Source organism: Arvicanthis niloticus, chromosome 12, assembly GCF_011762505.2.
Source record: "Arvicanthis niloticus isolate mArvNil1 chromosome 12, mArvNil1.pat.X, whole genome shotgun sequence".
NCBI lineage: Eukaryota > Metazoa > Chordata > Mammalia > Rodentia > Muridae > Arvicanthis > Arvicanthis niloticus.
Window position 1 is genome coordinate 16,003,405 of NC_047669.1, and position 24,116 is coordinate 16,027,520.

General features: G+C 41.9%; 1 protein-coding gene across 4 annotated transcripts in view; it reads right to left on the reverse strand.

Moving 5' to 3' along the window:
- The window catches only part of Atp13a5 (ATPase 13A5), a 130,435-nt gene that overhangs the window by 65,748 nt on the left and 40,571 nt on the right, over nt 1–24,116 (reverse strand). For 3 of the 4 annotated variants that reach the window (XM_076942759.1, XM_076942758.1, XM_076942760.1), the window contains 8 exons: nt 21,819–21,891; nt 20,822–20,950; nt 17,292–17,333; nt 14,885–15,055; nt 10,336–10,493; nt 7,685–7,873; nt 3,930–3,991; nt 1,362–1,512 (listed from right to left, as the gene is read on the reverse strand). In XM_076942759.1, coding sequence (XP_076798874.1) covers nt 1,362–1,512; nt 3,930–3,991; nt 7,685–7,873; nt 10,336–10,493; nt 14,885–15,055; nt 17,292–17,333; nt 20,822–20,950; nt 21,819–21,891 — 975 coding nt within the window. The remainder of the gene's footprint in view (nt 1–1,361; nt 1,513–3,929; nt 3,992–7,684; nt 7,874–10,335; nt 10,494–14,884; nt 15,056–17,291; nt 17,334–20,821; nt 20,951–21,818; nt 21,892–24,116) is intronic. The other variant, XM_034515275.2, reaches the window with a different exon arrangement.

Genomic DNA, 24,116 nt, shown 5'->3' on the forward strand with positions numbered 1-24,116 from the left:
TCCTTTACAATAAAACTTTTAAGCATCATTGAACACATTGAAAAAGACACTAAAAGATGGATAGGTCTCCTACGTTCACGATTGCAGAATCCATAGTATAGAATTGCCACAATTACCAAAAGACTAAGATTTACTTTGATCCCCATAAAGATTCCAAGCTGTTCTTCACAGAACTAGAAAATGTACAATATTAAAATTTATTTGGAAGCACATAAGACGCACCGAGACCAAAACAGTCCAAGCAGAAATCAATGTTAGAGTGTCACAGCAGCTGATTTCAAATTATACTATAGATCCATGATACAAAGGCTGCATGCTGCTAACACAAACAGAATGTAGACCAAGAATAGATAGACACAATGATAACATCCACATCCAATGAATTTAGTATACATGTGTGTATGCTGTCATGATGTATGGCGTATGTATGTGTGTTATGTGTGATAATAACATATACATACACATATACTGGGGAAAAAAACACCTTTTCAACTAATGGTGCTTTGAACCTGAATTTGAACATGTAAAAAATACACTAGATTCCTATCGCCTATCTGGTGAAAATATTGATTCAAATGCATCAAGATTTAATGTGACCTGAAATTTTAGAATTACTAGGGGTAAATACATCAAGACAAAGATTAATGATGGTGATTTTGGAAAAAGGATTCCAACAGCTCAGGCAATAGCAAGAATCTATTATAACAAATGGAACAACATGACATTAAAGTTTCTGCCATCCATGAACTAACAGAATGAAGAGAGCTGTAATTGGGAGAGCACACCACAGCAATCTGAGAGGGATTCAGAGAAAAAGGAGCCTTTACATTCTGTTGGTAGCAACTCAGATCATCCAGCTCTATGAAAATTATGACCAAAGTTTCTGGAAAAAAATAAAACTATATGATCCTGTTTACTATGTCACAGCCTACAACAGCAAAGATAGAGAATCAGCCCAAGTGTCCAGCAGGAAATGGATAAGAAAACTGCCATACTTACACAGTGGAGCCTTATTCATCCATAAAAATAAAATTACATCATTTGGAATGAAAATCGAGTGAAACAGGAGACCACGTTAAATGAATAAGCCAAGCTCAGAAAGCCAAGTATCGCATGTTTTCTGACATACATGGGACTACATTATGTTGACTAAATTATCATTATAAATCACATCACTTTGTATGATGAATCTATATTGATAAAAATTAGAAAACTATATATCTTTATAATGATTATTCATTTATAACAATGATTAATAATAAAGCGTAACCATTTTCTAGATTTGTAACTGAATTCAGAAGGATCCAGTTCAGCCAATAAAGGTTTCTTCACTTGTTTAATGGATATAACCATCACCTTACCCAACCAGTTCCTTCAAACATTTTGAGGTCCAAAGGGTCTCCTTGGATGGTCCCATCGAGAAGAATCAGGGAGTGGCAGCTGGTCATGGCTGCACACAGTGGGCCCCAGGGTACAGGCTCACCGGAGGCAAAGCTGTGGACTGCCTGGAAACTGATTAAAAAGATAATGTTAAAGTCTTCAGTAAAGTCATTTGCATGCCCTGCCTCATAAATCTTACCAAGGCAGCACCCTGGCTAGTTGACTCTAATCTTTAAGTTCTGACCACTAACCTCTAACCTGTAACCTCTAACCTCTTCAGTGACATTTCCATAGTCTATACTACTGCTTCTTAAAATCTGGGCACAGCCCATATGGGACCGACTGAATGAACATGGGGGCTACAAAAATTATGGCAACAGTAAAATGTTTCTGAATGTTAACAACCACAAACTAGTTCAAAATCAAATGCAGTGCTAACCCATGCTGCCTCCCATGACTTCACTGTAGCCTTGGTTCTGAATACAGAATACAGTGCAGACCAGCACAGCTTTGGTTCTGAATACAGCTTGTACAGTGAAGACCAGTACATCTGTCAGAATCAAAGAATAATGCCCCCAAACACATTGGCTCAGAACATAGACTACTGTTACATTATAAACTGCAGGGTTTGCACTATACTTTGTACAAAACTTTCAGCTACAGAACATGATGGTTTGATAATAGAAAACAAAGACTTTTAATAGTTTTCTACTGTCATATAAGGCATGGGTTTAAAATAAATTGATAATTCATTATCAATAAGTGTTTGGTCTGTATACTTATTCTCTGTACCTATGTACCTGGAGCTGCATACAGATTCCGTGGGTGAAAGGCATCACACCGAACCTAGCTTCATCTCATCATATAGCTGCTGGTTCTATCAATATCTTTTGTGCCCAGATTTGAGAGCCAGACTAAGCTTGTTGCTTTGACTCTACTTGTTCAGGGATTTTTCCACTCATAGTCCTCTGCTCACTTGGAATTGCTAATTTTCAGCTATAGCATTCTACCTGCATAGTAATGTTTACATAACCCTTCTTTGAGTTGGATATGGATTTCCCCTTTGATATAAACTACCACTGGTCAATCAAAAACCAAATTTCAAGGAGCTTGGATCTAATCGCATGGGCATTTGTGGTGTTGCGTGTAAGCCCACGGAGCTCTCTGAACAGTCACATATGCTAAGCAAGAGATATCTCTGGATTCATGAGGTAACTGGGGAAGTAAGAAGTTTGCTTCATGATCCAAGCAACTGAAAGCAAGCAGAGGCTTTGAACTGATTTTCATTACTCAGTTCCTTGGAGTCTACCGCTGTTTCCAGAAACTTCTTTCTAGTCCACATATCCTGCCACTGAAGCTTCTTTTCCTCATTGACAATATTTACTTGGAATTATTCGCCTCTGTCTCCTCCTATTTTTAAGCTGAACAGTGATTATGTTTAGTTGATTCTACCCCTCAACAGCACCAGTGTGCTAGGGGCAAGGAAGGAAGATGGGAGTGGGAAGCATGACCATCTTCCTCCTTCATTGTCCTGGGTCATAGGCACCCTGCTCCTCTAGACAAAGACCTAATCAGTACATCTGAACAGGCAGGACCATGAATAGAGCAAGAAATCAAGCTGTTCCCTGTGCTCAGCCAGGGCCATCTTCTGAAACATCGTGCTGTGCTCAGGCTGTCGTTAACCCCCATCACTAGCTTGGTGAACCCTGCCTATTTATCTGATTCTTCAACTGCCTCAGCCACCGTCTGCAGCCCAAGTAGGGTAATCAACGCTGAAGACTGGAGGTCATCACCATTTAGAAGGCACAAAGGCACATAGCCTCAGCCCCACAGGAAAAAAAGCTAGGATCACACTCCCTCCCCTCTCCTGCTATACTCTAGGGTATGTATCTATATGGTTAGCTTCTTTGTTTTACCATGACAGCCTTTAGTCCAGGTTTATAAAATTTATTCCTGGATGTGCTTTAAGATCTACCTCATATGCTATCATTTTTCAAAGAGTCATCGTGTATGTGTTAAAATTCAAAATGACTTTCTATCTTCAATCATCATGTGTCATAAAAATATCAAAGTTGTATGATACATCCAGAAATTTTATTGTTCTGTGTCCATTCTGGTTTTCCTGTCTTCATAGTCATAATTTCCATGGCCTGTGTTACCCATTGAAGGTGAGTCCATTCACACATCTTCATCCCATTAGACTGGGAACTCCACAGAGAGCCAATGGAGCCCTTCTCTGGGTCTCTGAACACAACTGTCTGCCCAGCCACCCAGGAAACCCTGTGATCTGTAATCAAGCATGGTCCTGCATGCATGTCTTGATCCTCTGTCTTACTCATTGGGCTCATTACCCATCTCCCTCATTCTCTCCCATTTATTTTCACATTGAATTTACAGAGCTACTTTCTTTGTCTGACTCGGGGCCCATCTAATTCAATGAGTTAAAATAACTGGGAGCCAGTGCGAATCTTATTCCTCAAGCTTGGCAAGGGTGGATTTGAATGTCACCACAGGAACCTACCACCAGACCCCCCATCTTAGGGTCCTACCAGTTGCCAGCAGTGGGGACAGTCCCCCAGAGGTCCAGTCCATCTTCTGTCAGAGTTCCTGTCTGAATAAAAAGGTCGTAATTGATTTCTTAAGCAGAATAGTTAAAGCTTTGATGTCATGATTTAAACAAAATGCAAGCTTCCAAGAAACGACAGCATAGCCAGTCATTCAAAACCTTGTTTATAAGCATCTGCACTTAGCGCAGGATCCCCGGGAGGTTCCAGTTTCTACAGGACACTGTGCAAGAGCTTTGTTTGAATCTGCTTATTGTCCTGTCTACTGTTGTTATCACTGAGAGGCTCTATAAGTGGAAATTCAGCAAGGGCCACCTCACAGGTGACTCTGCAGTGGCCACCTGCTGTCTTTTCAAAACGGAATTTGGGGTTTCCCCTCCCTCTTTCCAAGACCAGCTAGTCCACCCTTTTCCTTTTGACTCAACATAATTTTCTAAAACTATGACCAATATAGTAACCATTCGGATCATAATGAAATGTTGATAAAGAATTTTTCAGCCCACAGACAGAAATGAAGTGCTAATAATAAATATTGATTAATGCCTGTGAGTGAATTTCATTGTCAGATCCAGAGGAAAATGGCCATTTGATACTCTGTATCAAGTATTTGTCAGTTAATGTAACCCAGAATGCAAATAAAACCGAGCCTGTTATACTATGTTCATGTCCCAGGTATTCATTAGCCGCATGTTTCTGTGGTCTGGCAGCCTTAGGCTAACCAGGTTGCACTTGCACAGAGTAAGCAAAGTGTCAGCTGCTGTTCCAGAACAGGTTGGGCAGACAGGAGACTCTTAAGTACAGACACTAGCAGCTCCTGAGCACACTCTTTAAAGCCATCGACATATAAACCACTGGGTTTCCTAGCTTCCTATTGGATGGCATCATCTGTCATCACAACATGTCATATCAACATGGCGGTTTACAGACATTGGCTTACAAGGCTCTATTCCTGACAACTGAGCAAAACAGGAGAGAATCAGACAAATTATACTCCACGAGGAGACAGTGGTCCACAGGCTGGAAGACTGAACCAAGGGCCAGGCAACCTTCCTCCACCAGCAAGGATGTTGGTGAGTTCTGCTAGGCATGTGAGAAGATAAAGCCCACGGTGGCTCTCCAAATTAAAAGACCTAAAGAATACCCCTTTCTTGAGTTCCTTTAGTTCCCAAAGAGAGGCAGCAGGCTCAGAGGAACCATTCCTCAAGGGCGATTTTTGTAAAGGAGCAATTTGCTGCATTTTCCCCCTCTTTCTCTAAGGCACCAACCTGCCTGCATGTTCAACCGCCCAAATCCCCTTGGGCCGTTTCATTTCAGAAAGAATTAGCAGCTTAATTCAAACTGAGATGTTTTTGTTGAGAGGTTATGCTTTTAAGCATCCATGTTTTGAACATGAACGTAGAGAGATTTGACAACAGGGCAAGGGAAATGAGACCGTGTTACCTCTCTATTTTAAAAATAACCTCACATGACAAAAATAACCTCAGATAGAGAGAAAATGAAATTTTAATTGAAATTCTAATCTAATGAAAATAGAACTGCAAAGGAAAAGCCTTTATCATAATGTTCATGCCCAAGCTCAGACTGAATTGAGTAGAGAATCTGTCTTACAGATGAAAGGGGGGAGGTGCATATAGAAACAAATACAATCAGAAGCCCAGTGTGCCAGTGTGTTCTAGTGCAACGTTGTGTTGATAAAGTTCTATAGTGTCAAGCTAGGAAAAGGAACTTAAAGATAATTATAGTCTAAGCTTTTTACTGAAATAGTAATAGACAGTTCTATCAGCGTTAGCGACCTCATTTTGCCATGCTCCATCAGGTGTTCTAGCTACATGCTGCCACACTTTATGGGATTTGGCCAAGCGGGTGGACAGGCAGCCCCTTGGGCCATTTACCAGTAGATAACATGAGGACACAGAGAAAAGTATTACATTGGAAGTAAAATAACAACCTCTGGGGGGGAGGGGGGGAGAGACACAGTTTATGTAAGGGACATGTTTTTTAAATCATCTTCCTGTAGTCAAGACACTTTTGAGGCTCTTGGGTGTGTAAGAAGAGAAAACGGGTGAGGAGCTAAAGTCTGACCGTGAGGCTAAAGTCAGACTGTTGCTCAGTTAACACTCCAACTCCTGTCTACTGGAGAATGAGCACCTTGGAGGGAGAGGGGGTGGGGAATAACCTTAGAGACAAGATGCTTTCCCCTGGGATAGCAGGGCCAGGTCTCATGCAGCTTCTCCTCAGCTCTCCCGGAGTAGGAACTTAAGACAGTCTTTTCAGTTGTCCACAGATAGCCTGGTCCCTCTCTATCTCTCCCTGACCCCTTCTGCTATGATTTGAATGTTAACCCTCCCCTATAGGCTCATGTGTTTGAATGTTTGGGGGCACTATTTTGGAAGGTTGCAGAACCTTTGTGCATAGATCTTGAAGGTTACAGTCTGCCTCCACTATCAGTCTAGCTCCCTGCTTCATGTCATGTTCCAGCTGTGTGTGAACAACCCCTACCCTCCTGGCCATGTCCTTGAGGCAAAGCAAATCTCTTCTCCCTTATCATGATGCTTTTAAGTGTTCGGCCATAATGACAAGAAACTAACAGTCTCTTCATCAAGTTCCCATAAAAAGAACAACAAAAGAATTCTATAAAAATTTTACTCGTAGTATATATTTTACAGCCTCATGCTCTCCTTCAAGATACAAGCCCCTGCTTAGCTTGCCACATCAGCTCTCCAGCTTCATCTCACTGGCTAGTCCAGCATCAAACCTTACTCTGTAGCCTTCTGACTATGAGATGTTGAAGTGTCTTTTTCCGTTCTTGTGCTTTGACCTGGTCGGCTCTGAATCTGGGCCATGCTGTATTCTGAAGCTCAGAGGTGGCCTCCAACCGGTAACAGGTAAGCACCTGCTGACGCTTGCTCACACCCTCACCAAGCACACATCTCCCAGTAGGACAGTTGTCTGACTCTCATATTGCCTGCATCCTCGGCTAGATGCTGAACCTCTTCAAAGCTAGGAATCGCCAGTCATAAGGCTCTACAAGCACTGTGTACAACATTGGCCTGCAGAGAGAGTTTGCTGGGAATAAATGAACTGAAACAGGGAATGATCAGCCAAGCCCACTGTACTACAGCCTGTCCAATCTGAGGCCATGGGAGGTATGGGAGGGGGACTTGATGCTGGATTCATTCCTTGTTCTCATAGGAGAGTGGTGGGAATCTTGTACTCCCTGACAACAGCAGGCATCCCCCGCCAGCACATACTGTCCCTCTGCCATCTCTCCAGAGTACAGGTATAGTAGTTCCTTAGCCCGAATCCCTGACCTCTGGAAGAAGAGGAGAAAGAGTGGTGGCAGCAATGTCAATATTGGCTATTGTTCACTCCATCTTTGTCATTTTGTGAATGGGACTGCTCATGTAAGTTCCACACAGCACCTCTAAGACATGGAAGTTCCCCCCCCCCCCAAGTTTTTGCTTGAAAAGATTATTGGTGCAAGAGACTGTTTCAAAACATAACCCCGGGCCCAGAAAGTATTAAATTGTAGCAGGCAAAGGAAATCTCGATAAGATTGCCACCCTCTGAGACAACAAGTTTGCTTTCTAGACTGTGACCTCATACCACCTGTGACTGCCTCCGGCCTCAGGTTCTCAGCTGTATGGTGGGAATGGTAGGAAAGCCACTCTCTGAGGTCCTTCCTAGCTGTGCCATACATCAAAACCATCAACCCCCAACCTGGTAAGTTTGGAACCCACTTTGTCGAAGCACACGAGGTTGATCTGGCCGCACATGTTGATTCTCTGTGGGGAGATGCAGAAAATCTTCTTCTTCTTCAACCTCTTCTGGGCATACACATTGCCTATGGTCAGTGCAGCTGGAAGCACAGGAGGGACCGTAGCAGTGAGGAGGATCAGAGCCATGGTTGCAGTTTCTCTCGGAGGAACCTGGAGATGGGAAAGGATGCACATGGGTTAGCCCAGAAGAGCAAGTTGTCACCCTTTCTCCAGCTGCCTGCTTTCTCCCAGCAGCCTCCTATAACACTTGAAAACCCTAGACCTTGCTTTATAGTATTCCTGGTGAATTGACTTTCTTGGTGGGGTCTGGTGGTCCCTGGGCTATCCCTAAAACCTACATATATTGTACCTATTGTACAACAAAGACCTTTTCAACCCTGTTCCAAATCACTCTGGCCTTCTTTGACTCAGTTCCCCTCATGAATACCCATCTCTCCTTTGTTCATCATATTTCCACACACCATGTGAACTCCTAAGGGCTCACACAGGCAGGTCTTAGGTCATAATAGTTCACTCCAAAACTTGACATTAGTTTTTAAATCTCTCTGCCTCACAAACCTGCAAATGTCTGGAGCACATGAGCTATGTAACAGCTTTGAATCCTTGTTTGTCTGAAAGTCCAAAGATCAGCTCACTGTCTGGGGCAGAGCCATGCTTAGTACATAGATGGACAGAATAATGACCTGACAGACACAGAAACCAAGGTTGCCAAGATCACAACATTCCAATGTGTATCTCAGTAGCTGGATAAGCCAATACTGAGATAAGATCTTTTCCTGTGGCAGACATGTGTCTACACCGGATACATTATTTACCTGTTTCTCACAACCGATGCTTTCTCTACTTTCTCCAGATACTCACACGATGAGTTTACATCCTGTAGACTCAGACTTGTCTGATCCTGGACCAATGCAAACAGTGGCTGCCACAGGGCCAAAGGTTCTGACCCACAAATTCTGAGATCCAACTTCTAGCCGTGGTGTGGACAGCAGGTTGAGCTCTGTCCAGGAAACCTTCACTCCCAGGCTGTGCCAAGGCTTACTTTGCTAATCTGATAGGTACTTCTGCTCTCCAGGTCAGACTGTCACACTGCATGACATTCTGGACCCAACGGCCTTGACATTCTGCCTAGTTCTTTACAAATTCCATTCTACTAGTGACAAATGCACTGGACTCTTCAGGGCTACCTCCCTGCAGCCTTATGGCAGTTTGAAATGATTGTTCAGAGATTAGATTCTACCATGAACATTGACTAGAAATTTTGGGATTATGTCATCATCCAACAATATCCTGGTCAATGCATATTCACAAATACCCAGCATTCACTGGTACTACCCGTCTGGACGATGCCCAGCTTCATACTCATGCTTTATTTATAATCTTCTCTTCTTCTTGACCAGTCCATAGGTAGGACCCAAGCATGGCTTGGAGGTCACAGGAATACACAGCAGAACAGACTCCTAGGGCCAGAAAGACCCTCAAAGGCTACAAACAACAGCCTCTCCCTCCCTGACTACCAGTGAAGAGAAGCGCCCACATGAACTTGGTACCCTGTTGCTTACAGAAAAGTAGAAATGCCACCAGGCCTCAGCTCTGGAAAGTAAGAGTAAATGCTTAATTCTGCTTCAGACAGCAAACAGAGAGCATAAGCAAGACACTTATGTCATGTTTGAGAGTTACTTGGAATACTCCTTTTAAAAATATGGGAAATATTAAAATTAGATATGGCACAGTTCCTTCATTCTGACCTCCTCCTACTCTGCCAGGCTTCTTCCTTAGCTGCTCACCAGTTCTAGATGACACTTACATATATCTGTGTACTAACCATTTAGATCAGTGTGCCATCCTGCCCTCTGACCTAACTGACAAATTTTTCTCTCCTGATTCACTGGGTGTTGAAAAACGTGGATTTTCTATAAAGCTCTTTGGGCTTGAATATTGTCCATTTCAGGATTGGAGGAACCCCACATTACAAATCAAATGGCGAAGCAGCCAATGAACTGTGTTGGGGGGGGGGAGGGAGTACACACACACATGTGCAGGTGTGCAAATTCCACATAGAGGGCACTGGATATCCTGGATCTGAAGTTACAGTAGTTGTAAGCCACTCAGTTTGGAGATAGGAACCAGACCAGATCCTGATCCTCTGCAGGAACAAGCTCTTAACTATTAATCCATCTCCCCGGCACTCTGGACAGCTTTTCATAGCTCTGCTATCTAACATAAATGTAAATTGAAAATTCATTTATTACATGTGTCTAAGTGTTATAATTATATGTGCCAATATGTGTGTGTGTGTGTGTGTGTGTGTGTGTGTGTGTGTGAGAGAGAGAGAGAGAGAGAGAGAGAGAGAGAGGATATACTTATGGGAATGAAACCCAGAGCCTTGTACATTCTAGGCAACCACTGTACCAGCACTCTAGCTGTATTTCCAGCCAAGTCTTTTTATGCTGGAGATATAGGCATAGAATATTTCTACTATCTAAGACAGTTCCTTTGGACAGCACTGAATGACAGAATTATTGAATATACAGTCAATGTTATCTAACCCTCTGGAGTTAGGTCAAGCTCTTGAGAAACTATGATTGACAAGACTTACTCGCAGTACTTACTTCATGGTACATATAGACACCTAGGGCATAGAAAAATCCCACAACACCGATGCAGGCCAGGAACACCATGAACTTGAAGGCATCATTATACAGTTTGAAGTTCAGTGGTCGGGGGTACAGAATGGATCTCACTAAGTCCCCTTTTGCTGTATTATAACCTAGGAAGATAAACACAGAAGGAGAGCGTCTCGGCTTCTTTCAGAACCACGGAAGTCTTAGAGTATCTATGCCATTAGTGTCTGAGATGGAAATAGCATTATTCTGACCCGACAGTGCATTTGCCTTCCTTATCAAAACTCACAGAGAGCAATCAGTGGCGTTCACTCAACACCATTTAATTCCTCTTGTCATTAAAGACAATGCTTCAGTGCTCCCCACAGTACAACCATTCGCTCATCTACAAAGCTACAAAAGTGGACTTGCCAGCTGTAGACTGTGACCAGAGAAAATGGGATGCCAAGAGAATACTTTGGGAAAGCAGGTATGCGTTGAAAACAGATACAAGTTACAAAAGAACTGAAAGTTTAAAGAAGCAGAAGGCAATAGGCAAGTGATGTATTTAAAATATATATGCACAGGCTTCTAATCATGTCTTCTTCAAACTCCAAGGACTTCCAGGTCAAAATTCTAAGCATAGTATTGAAAGACTGTCTTGACAGACTGTCTTCAGTATTCACTGGTTCCAGCAGACCCTTGCACTTTATATTTTGTTCCGATCTCTCTAGCTTTCATATGCTAGGATAAACTCTTTCTCACCCTATCAGGCTTGATGTCAACTGCCACCTCATCAAAAAGTGTTTCATTAATTCCATGTCCACATTTGAACCAAAAGTAATTTATTCCCTGCAATACTTGGTCATTTAGCATTTATCAGCACTCTATATAGTTAACTATGAGTTACTGTAAGTACATCCATATGTCTCATATCATAACTTTTCTTAAATAAACAAACATTAATTCATTATCTTACATAGCATTTAGTAAATTCTCATTTCTGTTTGACGTACTGGCTAAAATGACTAGCAGTTCTACACTTTGAATATTAGTCAGTTTTTTGTTTTTAAGTATAAAGTGTGCCTCTGCCTTATTTCTTGCTGGATACATGATTTTCTCAAACATGATTTTCTGGCCTTTAGAGAATTAGAAACATAGTTTTCTCTAAGTTGCCATGTAAACACCTTGGAAGTGCTCACTGAAAGGCATGAGCTCTTAACTCAGTTTCTTGATAAAGTAAAAATACTGCCGTAGTTAGGGTTTTATTGCTGTAAAAAGACCAAGGAAAATTTTGTAAAAGAAAATATTTAATCATAGGTGGCTTACAGTTTCAGAGGTTTAGTCCGTTATTATCATGGCAGGATGTAAGGCAGCATGCAGAAGGACATAGTCCTAGAGAAGCCAAGAGTTCTACATCCTGATCTGAAGGCAGCCAAGAGGAGACTGTTCCACACTGGGCAGAACTTGAGTTCTAGGAGACCTCAAAGCCCACCACCACAGTGACACACTTCATCCAACAAGGCCACACCTACTCCAATAAGGCCACACCTACTTCAACAAGGCCACACCTCCCAATAGTGTCACTTCCCTCCGGCCAAGTATATTTAAACCACCACATTCCACTCCCTAGTCCACATAAGCTTACATCCATAACATAATGCACAATGCATTTAGTCCAACTTCAAAAGTCCCCATAGTCTATCACAGTCTCAGCAATGTTTAAATAGTCACAGTTCAAAGATTTATCCAATCTCCTAACTGTAATTCTCTATAAAATCAAAATAAAAAAGCAGATCACATACTTCGAACATCACAGGAAATACATTACCATTCCAAACCATCTGAGTGAAGAAATACTGACCCAAAACAAGACCAGACCCGTCTGTGCAAACTCCAAACTCTGTATCTCCATGTCTGACTTCTAACTCCTCGCAGCTTTGTTGACTGCAAATATGGGTTTTTCTCCTGGGCCGGTTCTACTCCCTGTTAGCAGCTTTCCTTAACAGGTATCCCACAGCTCTGGCATCTCTAACCTCTGGAGGTCTCCAAGGCAATCCAGGCTTCACCTTCACTGCTTCTGGAACATGGCTTCTGTTGCTGCTATTCTTGGTGGTCATCCCATGATACTGGCACCTCCAAAATGATGGGGTCTTCTGCTGCAACTGGGCTGTACTTTCACCAATAGCCTCTCATAGGCTCTCTTCATCATGCCCAGCCTCAACTTCTTCATATGACTCCTTCATTTTTGGGCCTTCAGCTGACACTGAGTTTATACTTTCCCCAATGGCATCTCCTGACTTCTCACAGTGCCAAGACTAAGCAGCTCTCCATGACCCCTTCATGATTTCAAAACAAGTTCTACCTGAATGACTCTTACACATTACCAAGTTTGATTGCCATCCATCACAAGGTACAATGTTAGCCGACTTAAACAATGGCCTTTCTGTACCTCCATGTAGGGATACTCCTGTTAGACACCTGGCCTCAGCAGTTTTCCTTAGTCTCAGAGGAAATTCCATCCTTGATTCTAAAGCCAGAACCATGTGGCCAAAGCTGCCAAGTTCTGCTACTTTTGGGGGCTGGAACATGTCCCTTTGTCAAATTACAGTTTCATCAGCTTTCTACCTTCAATGGTTTCCTTCACTACCTAAGTTTGGCTGTCATAGAACTTACTCTGAAGATTCATCTTGAACTCAGAGTTCTGCATGTCTCTATTTCCTGAGTGCTAGAATTAAAGTCATGTACCACCATGTCTGGACTTAAACTTTTCTTTACCTGAAACTTGCTCTGTACCAGGTTAGCCTTGAACTCAGAGATTTGTTTTCCTCTGTCTCCTGAGGTTAAAAGCATGTACCACCATGCCTGTGCCTAAGCTTTTCTTTCATTTCTTTTCACAAGACCTTTGTAAGTTCTAGATTGTAATTCATTCCAGATATAATCAAGTTGACAACCAAGAAGGACCATCACAATCTATCTCTTATCAATTTGATACACAATGATATCTCCTTATATGTGAATAAAACAATAAGCATGTCATAACTATCCCTTGTTCAACTGCAAACACATACACAATAAGCTTAGCTGGGTGGGACCTTGCCCCAGGTCACCACTCCCTTATTGCTACTTAATATCCTTAAACAGGATTTAGCTCTATTCCACTTCCTGGTGCCCTTTTAATCCTTAAGCCATACATTTTGTATTATTCCTTTCTAAGTTAGCAAGCTTGATCAAAACGCTCTTCATAAGAGTGACCCATACCATAGAGTCTATGCTAGACAATTTTGATATTTCTTTTGTTAATGCAATTAAACTAAATCTCTTCTCCTTAGCCTCAGGCAAACTCTTCAGACAAGGGCAAAAAGCAGCTACATTCTTCACCCAAATATCACAAGAATTATGTTAGGTAACATACTAAAACTCTTCTCTTCTAAAACCTCTTGAGACAACCCCACCCCCAAAGTTTTCCATATTTCTACTAGAATATTAAGCCTCACTTAAAGCTTTTCAAATTCAAAGTTCCCACATTCCCATTCCTCAAACAAAAACATGCTCATGCCTCTCACAGCAATACAACAGTACCTGGTACCAACTTGTGTCTTAGGTTTTCATTGCTGTGAAGAGATACCATGACCAAAGCAACTTTTATAAAAGCAAACATTTAATTAGGGCTGGCTTACAATTTCAGATGTTTAGCCCATTATTATCAAAGTGGGAAGAAAGCAATGTGCATTTTTTTTGTCTATGGATTTGTGTAGCAGCACAAACAAACACAGCCTGGACCAGCCAGGCGAAGCCTTGGTCATGGGATGTCATATGAAAAATGAAAATGAATGCAGTCATGAAAACATTCTGAGCATGATATGAATGTACTACAACTGCAAACTGGGCTAAGAAAATGTGTCTGTGGTGACAGACTGAGTAGCAGTTTAGAGAGAGATTAAAGCAAAAACTGAAAGGAAACAGTCAAAAGATGTGTCTGGTATGATAGTGTAGACGGGAAATGAAGCCTGCATAAATACAACCATGACAGTGAAGGCAAGGGACTATGACTCAGCAGGTTACAGGGGTGTTCTTGACATTTCATGTCTGTTTGTTCTGGGAGAAAGAGAAGTACTAGAGATGATGCTAACAGCTGGGCTGGATGGTGGTGCTGTTCACAGAGAGGCAACACCATGAGTTCATGTCTAGACCTTTGACCCTGAAGTGTCTGCAGAGCAGCCAGGTGGTGGTATCCAGCTAGCAAACTTTGGAGATGAAAAAGGATCTTTCCTGGTTGTTGCAGCTGACGTTGCTTTGCAAGGAAACACTGAGGGAAAACCAGCCATAAGCCTTTGGTGAAATTCCCAACATCGCTGCATGTCACTCACCACATATAAGAGTTTAACAATGAATGTTCAATTTTAAGTGATGGCAACTTAGAACCACTTACGTTAGGAAAGAGTATGGCTGCTATTCCCAGAATATAGCAAACTCCAAAATCCTAAACAAAATTGCCCACCTCCAATTCTTCCTACCTCCAGCACATGAGCTGTTTACAAAAGTTGGATCCGCTTACCTGTCTGCAGCACAACGGCTCTAACAGGTCCTTGACCAGATGGCTTGACCTGAATCACTTCTGTTCCACAGAAGAGCACATGTTTCCGGTAGTCCTCCAAACTGTGGGATTTCCAGGGCATGGTGTTCTCCGTTTGGGGCAATGGTGTCTTTGTGACAGGTATACTTTCTCCTAAAGAAGGTTGCATTTTATTGAATCTGTGTAAACTCCAGTAGTCATTCAGAATGGGTGAGGGGCCAGTTTCAAGAAACTATATAACCATAAGCAAACCCTTTTGAGTACCCATCCCACGAGTCAAATGACTGGCCCGGGATGCTTGTGACTCATGAAATGATTCTAGTTTAAGTATTTCTTCAACTCTTCTTATCACTCCTATATGTGCAATGTGTGCTGTGATGTCATAACTTAATGAGCAGTTAAGGTATCACCTAACCATTTTCCAAGTACCCATAACCTAGCACTGTTCCAGAGGCTGTAAACATGTACTTGCTTATTTCAATTTGCCTTTCATTTGATCCTTTATCTAAGCATCCACACATGTTCCTGTTTATTCCGAAAACACCTTAAAGTGCTTACTCTGTGCCAGAAAGTGCTGGGTGCTGGGAATGTAATGATAAACAGAAGACAAAAGCCCTGTCTTCAGTCATAGCCCTTATACACATTTTCCAGGTGACTCCTAACAAAGCCACCATTCCATTCGTGCTAGTGAGAGTTCCAATTGCTATGATGAAATACCATGACCAAAAAGCAACTTGGGAAGGAAAGTGTTTGTTTGGCTTATACTTTTATAGTCCATCATTGAAGGAAGTCAGAACAGGAACTCAAGCCGATCAGCAAAATGGAGGCAAGAGCTGATGGAGAAGCTATGGAGGGGTGGTGCTTACTGGCTTGCTTAGCCTGCCTTCTTAAATATTTATTTATTTATTTATTTATTTATTTATTTAATGTAATGGGTACACGTCACTATCTTCAGACACACCAGAAGAGGGCATCAGATCTCATTACAGATACAGAGACACTATGTGGTTGCTGGGAATTGAACTCAGGACCCCTGGAAGAGCAGTCAGTGCTCTTAACTGCTGAGCCATCTCTTCATCCCTCTACCTGCTTTCTTATAGAACACAGGACCACCAGTCCAGGGATGGCCCCACCCACAATGATCTGGGCCTTCCCACATCAATCACAAATTAAGAAAATGATCTATAGACTTTCCTTTAACCCAACATTTTGGAAACATTTTCTTAATAAAAGGTCCCTCCTCTCTGTTGACTTTAGCAAGTGTCAAGTTGATGTAAAACTATAGAGGACACCATTATCCCGTGTTCTATGAAAAATATTTCTTTCCCCTTGCCATTACAAAACAAACCCTAGACTCTTTTGCTAGATTTTCCAAACCCACAAGAGTTCCAATGGCTTCCCATGCTAATCACTAATAAGCTTCAGCTGAGCAAGACCCTTACCAATCCCTGAGTCAACCCATCAACGCTTCCTAGTCTTGGCTGCTACAGTCTCTGTCCCCTTCTCAATATTCTGGAGGACAAAATATTGAAGGCACAAAGGAAACAAGATAGAAGTTCAAAGGGTAATATTTCACAGACCTTAATTAACTAACTAATTAATTAATATAGTCCATAACACTTCCTAGTTCCCAGATTTAAAACATCCTAGAACAAACGTAAAATTCCATCAGTCTTCTGTTGTGTCCAATTAGCAAAATAATATGCCATTTTTCCAATTTAGAAATAACATTATATTGATTATAGTTACATTTCTTTATTATGTCTCTAGGAAATAACTGAGGGCAAGAATGTTGCAATATAGAAACTTTTATACTCCTCACTTTACTCTATGACACATAAACGGTCCAAATATGTGTTCTCTGCTAAATGTATGTCTGAGCTAAATAAAAACAAATACTTAGTTTATTCTATTACTGTTCTTTCAAAGCCAGTTTCCTAGCATGGATTGTGTTTACAAAGCAAGGTTTAAGAAGCTGTAGCATTGTTTATTGCAGCCCCAAATATTCTTCAGTAAATCCTTTAAGCTGGGAACTGTCCTTACTCCACTTTCTTTAAAACAGTCATGATGTCTATCCACTGTGTAGATTTACCAATTGCATCCTAAATTACTCTCTAGAAGAGATAGAACCTTTTGGCAAGCCTCTAAATAATTCTGTCACATTATCTTTGAAGCCAGCCCCTATAATAGGTACAGATTACTTTGTGACAAGACAAATTAATCCAGAATATGGCTTTGTCTAATATGATAATAGTAACTAGTTTCCTTTTGTATACCCTGGTGACATTGGAGTCAGAGAGGTGCTGATCATATAAAGTCACATCAAGATACTGCTCAGGCAGATAAATTTACACAGAATTAACACTATTCACATATTCTTAAGAATCACCATGTGGGCCTTTTTGGAGAGTCCAAAAAGAGATGGGTTCACCTAAAAAAAAAAAAAACTTAGTATGAGAGGAGATGGGAGTACGTGTCAGAAGGAAGTAGTTTCATTGTGTGCTCTCTATTACAGAGTGGGTGCCAGGGACCTTAAGACTTCGGCGTCTGTCAAATAGAGATTCTCCCATGTCCCCATGGAGCTGGATGCCACTTCATGCTGACAGTGCCTGAAATGCCATGTTCTTGTTTATTGCATCGCTGGGACCATTTGAGAGAAAATGATCTGCCAGAGGTGGCACAGTTTTCCTGTGTCTGGCTGATCCCAGCTAGCACAGTGCCTGATACACAACAGGCATTTCAAAACATGTATCAAGTAAACAGCTAAACAAGCAAGAGAAAGAAGGGATGAGAAGAAGAGAGGGGAAAATGAAAGAAAGAGGAGAGACAGTTCTGATCTACCCATCACTTACAAGGTTGTATGGCAGAATATCAATTCAGAAAGACTGCAGAGGAAAATCCTGTGCATTCATCTCAAATCACTGCGTCTGCCCTGAAGTTCTAATCAGTCAGTTCCTTCATGAGTAGAGGGAGGAAAACTGCCACCATCTCTCCCATAAGCATTCCTAAGAAAAGGTAAAGGCTGCGGCCAGAGGCATAGATCCTGGGGAAGCAATGCCTTGGCTTGGGTGGTTTCCTTATGAAGCAGTTGTTCAGAATATGTGTCATTTATGACTTTAGTGTATTCCATTTGCTCCAGAAACCTTCTTGGCCTCCTTCACTGCGGTGTCCCCGGTAGATTTTTCTGCTAATAAACTGGTGAGATCAGGGCACGAACAGCCGAACAAATGCACTCGGATCTCAGGGGCACTACTCTGATTCTGTGAGCTTATTGCCAAATTATCTCTCCTCTCAAATTATCTCACATTCACCCACCTCGAAAAGACTGCAGAGTAAATGAAGCCATGTGCAAAATGTCGCTATAAAACAGCACACACTAGAACGAAGAAAATGGTAAATATTCGTGGGCTCCGCTCCTCTCTCCTCTCTCCTGTGCCCTTTTGTGTCTGGCCTCCTCCCTCTAGGGGGAAGCAAGGTCCTTGAAGGAGGCCATTGCCTCAGGAAAGACAGCCCAAAAGACAGGTAAGTTAGAAACTAAACCTCTTAATATCATTTGTAATCATGGATTCTACGGACTTCCGGACAGTTTAAAAAAAAAAACCAAAAAAACAATGTTTCTTTTCTCCATGACATCTCTATTCTGCATTTTCATCCAAATTAGCAGTGCTGAAAAAGGGGAAGAGGCTTCAAAGGAGACTCATATACCACGTGTCTCCAAGAAAAAGGACCTGCACCTTAGCAGGCTCTGAGAATACTCAATAACACAATGGAAACCAGGTGACAGGCTCCAGACAGTCTCAGAGACACCAGGGAGACTAAAACCACAAGACGACCTGGCTCTACCCCACCCCATCCTAATGTCATGTAGGGCTTGAGTGTTGAATGGACCCAAGAGTAACTGATGGCTTCACTGAGCTGCATCCAAACAAACACCAAAAGGAATGCTTCTCGTGTAGCAGTGACAGTTGAAAAGATAGTACAGCCAGTGAGCGGGTGTTGTGGGAGGAGACAGTTGCACAGAGTGAAGAAGGGGTTCTGGGGCCAAAATGGTGACAACAGTTTTCCCAGATTAGACTCATCTTCTATATTCAAGTGACACTGTGTTTGGGAGCAAATGCCACCTCCAGTTCTGACTCCATCACCGATCACTGAGCCGCCCTGGTCTATGTTCAGCTGTTCCTTCATTTCTAAGTCAGTATTTTAACAGCTCCTAGCCTAAGTTGTTTGATATTTGATAATGAAGTGAGATATAAATGATGTTACTGTAGGGATAGTGGGATGTTTATATACATACTGTTTTTACATAGATAAGATGTCTATGTCTGCAAAAACTAGCTTGCAAATGGAAAATAGAAGCATCTGAGTTTCATTTGTGGACTTATACCCTAACATTGACAGTATTTCAGCCAGGGATCTGATTCTAACATTATGGTGGTTCTGCCTGGATTCTTTTCACAGTATGTGTACTAGTGGGGTCCATACCATTATGAAATAAAATATTTTAGTGCATGTTGGGATGTATGTGTTTTTGAAGAAACTAATAAGAAACATACAGTTATTTTCATGTATATATTTTTTTGTTTCACTGGGTCTGACTCTAAAATGGATCGTTTATTTTTGGCACTCAGGATATATGGATGCCGCTGCTAGCAAATATAAGAAAGCCCCACTGCCATCCACAGACAGTTTACATCACTTTTAATTCTGTGGACCATTCCGGCTTGTCCTGAGACTCAAGGCAAATCTTGTACATCGTGAAAGGAAAGAGGCAGATGCGCCCAAGCCTTCCTGCCTTTCCTGACTCTGACGTCCCCATGTCATGCTCTCTGTTGCCCAGTGAGAGAAGCACAGTACCAGCACACTCAAGCTGTGGGGACACATGGGGCAGATGCCAGCCAATGGCTTTTATAGCTTGAGGTTTACACATTGGGTCCCATGGCAACAGTTCATGTATGTGCAAACCCACATCACCACCATCACTAGACTTCAACACATTAAAGGAGACAGTTTGCAGTTACACCAAACATATTTAGGCTTACTACATTTTTTCTTAATTTTTGCATTAGGTAAACCCATTTGTAAGTGAAAGATCTGCTTGTGTTGAACAATTTAGGAGCAGACAATGGATTTCTGCTTCACTCGGGTCATGTTCAAGGTCTGTGTGCACTTCTTTCTTCGTGTCTTTGTACCATTTGGAAACAGGAAAGTTTAATAATTGGTCAGCACAAAGGACAAATAGCTTTCAGGCTCATGTTTCTGAATAGTCTATCTCATTAAAATGTATTCTTCTACACATTTTTTTTTCCTTAACTAAAGGGCAATTGTATAAATAACATCTTCCTGGTTCTACAATTACAGGAAGACTTTAAACACTATAGGTGAATGCCGGAGCCACCTGAACTGTGATGTGAGATCAACAGAGTCTGCTCTGAAAAACAGAGCAGCACACTGTCCCCTGTGTTAAGGATCCCTCAAACTTTCCAGTGTGTCCTTCCCTCCCATAGAGCACACAGCTATGCACATCTCTCCTCACCTCTGTTTGACACCTTATGGTTTCTTAGGCTGTGTTATCTTTGAGTACAGATAGCACTGGTCTCAGATGTATGAAGATACTGGGTTTCCACCTCTTCACCTGCTCAAGCCTTGTTCTGCTCACTCCATCACACAACCATTCAGCAAGAAATCCCATGAGATAGTAAACATTTCTTCTGGGGTGTTTTGTCTTCCCTTAAACCTATTGTTAACCAGTGCTGTCTGCTTGTGTGTTCTGTGTCTTTCTTTGACTAAAAAGGCAGAGTGGATTTCTCTTAGCTACTTCTTTTCCTAGGGAAGGGCTTAGGCCCAGCCAGATAGAGATAGTTGATCTGATTTGCTTGGCCTACTGGGTAAGGAAGAGGATGCTGGGTTAAAACGACCTACCTGTGAGCATTCCTTCATTCACCACACAACTCCCATCAATCAAGACAGCATCACAGGGCAATGAAATTTTCCCTGGAAGAATGAGAATATCTCCCGGAACCAGGAGGCGGGACTCCAGCTCCTGTAGACCTATGTAACAGCAAAAAGTTCCATGACTGTCTCGGCCTTTTCTTGTTTTCCCTTAAGGATTAAAATAACTAAGAACTCTTATCTGCTTATTTTCTAGTTGGGCAAGACCTACCCTACCTGTTCACCTGCCACAGGCCCCTTTTCACTCAACTGAAAAATTACAAGGGAATTACAATTAGGGAATTGTTTCCTGGGGCCTACAAAGGATGAGGAGCAACGAGTTCCTGTTTGAAACTTGATATGCAACAGGCTCTGTGCAAAGTAAAATTTTATAGCATCGATCAAGAGGGAGGCTCCCTCTGGCTGCTGTGTGCTCTGTCTGAGCACTGGAACCCTGTGAGCACTTTAAAAGACTACATGTGAACTGTCCAGAGATTGTTAGCTGCTCTCATGGCAGTTCGTTTGTTGTTCCTTACACAAAAGTGTGGCCAGAAGAAACTCAGAGCAAATCCCAAGAGTCCAGTGAGCATGGAAAAGCTCCATTCAAGCCTAAGTTCCAGATGACAGCTTAGAATGTTTGGTGCAGGGTCTTTGGGACATTACTAATTGAAAAGTCATAAAGGAGTCTTTAGTTTGTACATTAACGTCCAAGTGTGTAAAATATGTAGGAGCAGAGAAAATTTGAAGCTGAACTCTAAGAGGATGCTAATGTAACCAAAGATCGGAAGAGGGTGAGGCAAGCCAGACCCGGGGTATCTGGAGTCTTAGCTTCCTTCAGTTTTATGAGTTAAATGGCCTCAACTGGTCTCATTATCCGGTTAGTCCTGTGTTCAGTCAGAGAGAAGTTTTGCCTTTGATAATGACAACTCTACGACTAGTAGTATGCTGTGAAACAGTGGGTAGGGAGACAGTGTAACAAGCCACCTACCTTTGTCTCTTACTGTAATGGTGACCTGAACTTTGTTGTGATCCTCCACGAGCTTGTGCAGCTTAACTGATTGCTGCCAAGAGAAAGGCAAGGCTTTACCAACAGATAGCTCATATCCTGCCAACCACCTGATCGAATTTACCAACAGATAGCCTGGATCCTGCCAACCATCTGATTGAAGTACAGTAAACTTTAAGTCTGCTGCCACAGCCAAATTTCCTGGGCAAATAAATGACTGAGCTGCCAGTTGATCTTCTGTCTTTGATCTTTGAGGCAGAGTCTTGCTATGTAACCCAGGCTAGCCTGGTACTCACTATGTAACCCAGGCTGGCTTCAAACTCAAAACAATCTGTCTTCCTCAGCCTTCAACTGCTATGGTTACAGATATGTGTTCCACTACATTCAGCTTCTACTTTGGCTTTTGACAGATACATCAACTTTCCTGCTACTACCTGTACCCTTCTGACATGATTTTAGTAGCAATTTTCTCTGTTTATTTGATACAACTTTACTCAAAAATAAATAAATAAATAAATAAATAAATAAATAAATCCAAAAAAACTGATACAGAACTCCAGAGTCCAGAACATAGGTAAAATAACCAAAGGTAAAAAAGCAAACCAGGTTCTGTAATCATTGTCTCCTGGGAAGAGCAGCCCCTGTAAACAGGCAGGAATCATGTTCTAGATTTGGTGTTAGTATGAATGAGACAGTCAGTCAGGCCCCTTTTGCTCATCCAAAAGGGGATATGGTAGCATATGCCTTTGGAGGAGGTATTTTAAGTTTTCAGCTAATTCTTACAAAGCCCTCTGTGCAATAGCACTACGCTGAGAGCACACGAGTGTTAGCAATCACTCAGGGAGAAGCTGCTGGGAAATCTAGGGTGAAAGAACAACCAGAAAGCCTCACTGAGATAAGTCTGTAAAAGATAGAGGAGACTCTAGTGAGGAGACAGCAACTCCTAGGACAACACTGGGCCAGGAAGACAGAGACAAGAGGGGATTACATCCACACACTCCCCATACTGATGTGGTGAGGAGGGGGTGTGAGGTGGGACCACACGAGTAACTGTGAATCAGGTGGGCAGCTGGGAGAGGTACAGCTCCCTTCCAATGGGTATCAGAGAACTGGACACCTCTAAGTAGAAGCAAGTTGAATTACTGCTGTTGCTCTTCAAATTCAGCTTAAACTAAGCCAAACAGAACACTTTTTTTTTTCCTTTTACAGGTTAAATTACTTTGATCGGTTCTCTTAGTGACTTTGAGTGGTATAAATTTTCCCAGACTCATAGGCATTGCGCACAGGTGTGTGACTTTACCCAGAGAGAACATAATGAATTCAATATTAATATTTATACAAAGAAAAGAATGGTATTCTATTCACTTCCACGTGCAAAACTAAACTTCCCAGTTTGGGTCAAGAGAGTGGAAGAAACCAAGGTACCCTTAGCTACATATTCATCGCTGTAAGATGACTCCCTGGGTCCTGACCACCAGAGCAGGCATTTACACCACAGGCAACTGACAGAGTCAGCCAAGTTCCTGTGTTAAGGATCCTGATTCCAATCAAAATCCTTGATGTGGAGGCCTGACTTGCCCCAGTAGCCAGCCATGGACAGGGTATGTGAAATGTCATCGGAGAAGCTATAGCTTCTTTGGTAAATAGAATAATAACTAATTCTTGGCAAATAGCTAACAACCTAGATATATCTGAAGTTACCTTCAAGATTTAAAGTGTCATTCTGCCGATTTGTTTAACGTGCTAGGGACTTATCACAAGCCTGTAAGGTTTCACTGAGGAAATCCATAAGATAACATAAAAAACTCGAATGATTATGTTTATAACCACTTATAATATCAAACAGCTACTACAGACTAACCACGACTGTGGTAGACACTTGGGGAAAAAAATACATATATACATATACAATATATATATATATATATATATATATATATATATATATATATATACACACACACACATAGAAACACAGAAGACAAAAGGCTGGGGCAGAAAATGCTGGCATACTTTGCTACAACCATGCAGTTATTAGGCATTGAGGTGTTAATCAAACCTACATCTACCTGACTCAGCGCATGGTCAGTGCTTTCGTCATTTTCATGCTTAAAGTAGCTCCATCTCCTTTGCATAGGTGCTTTTCCTTCTCAATGTCTTTCACTTACTTTCTGCTCAGCAAACTCATTGAGTCAATGGCAGGATAACTTCAGCTGAAGGGGACACTAATCAACACATTTGGAAGACGAGAGAGTCTGAGTTAACAGCGCTTGACTGTAA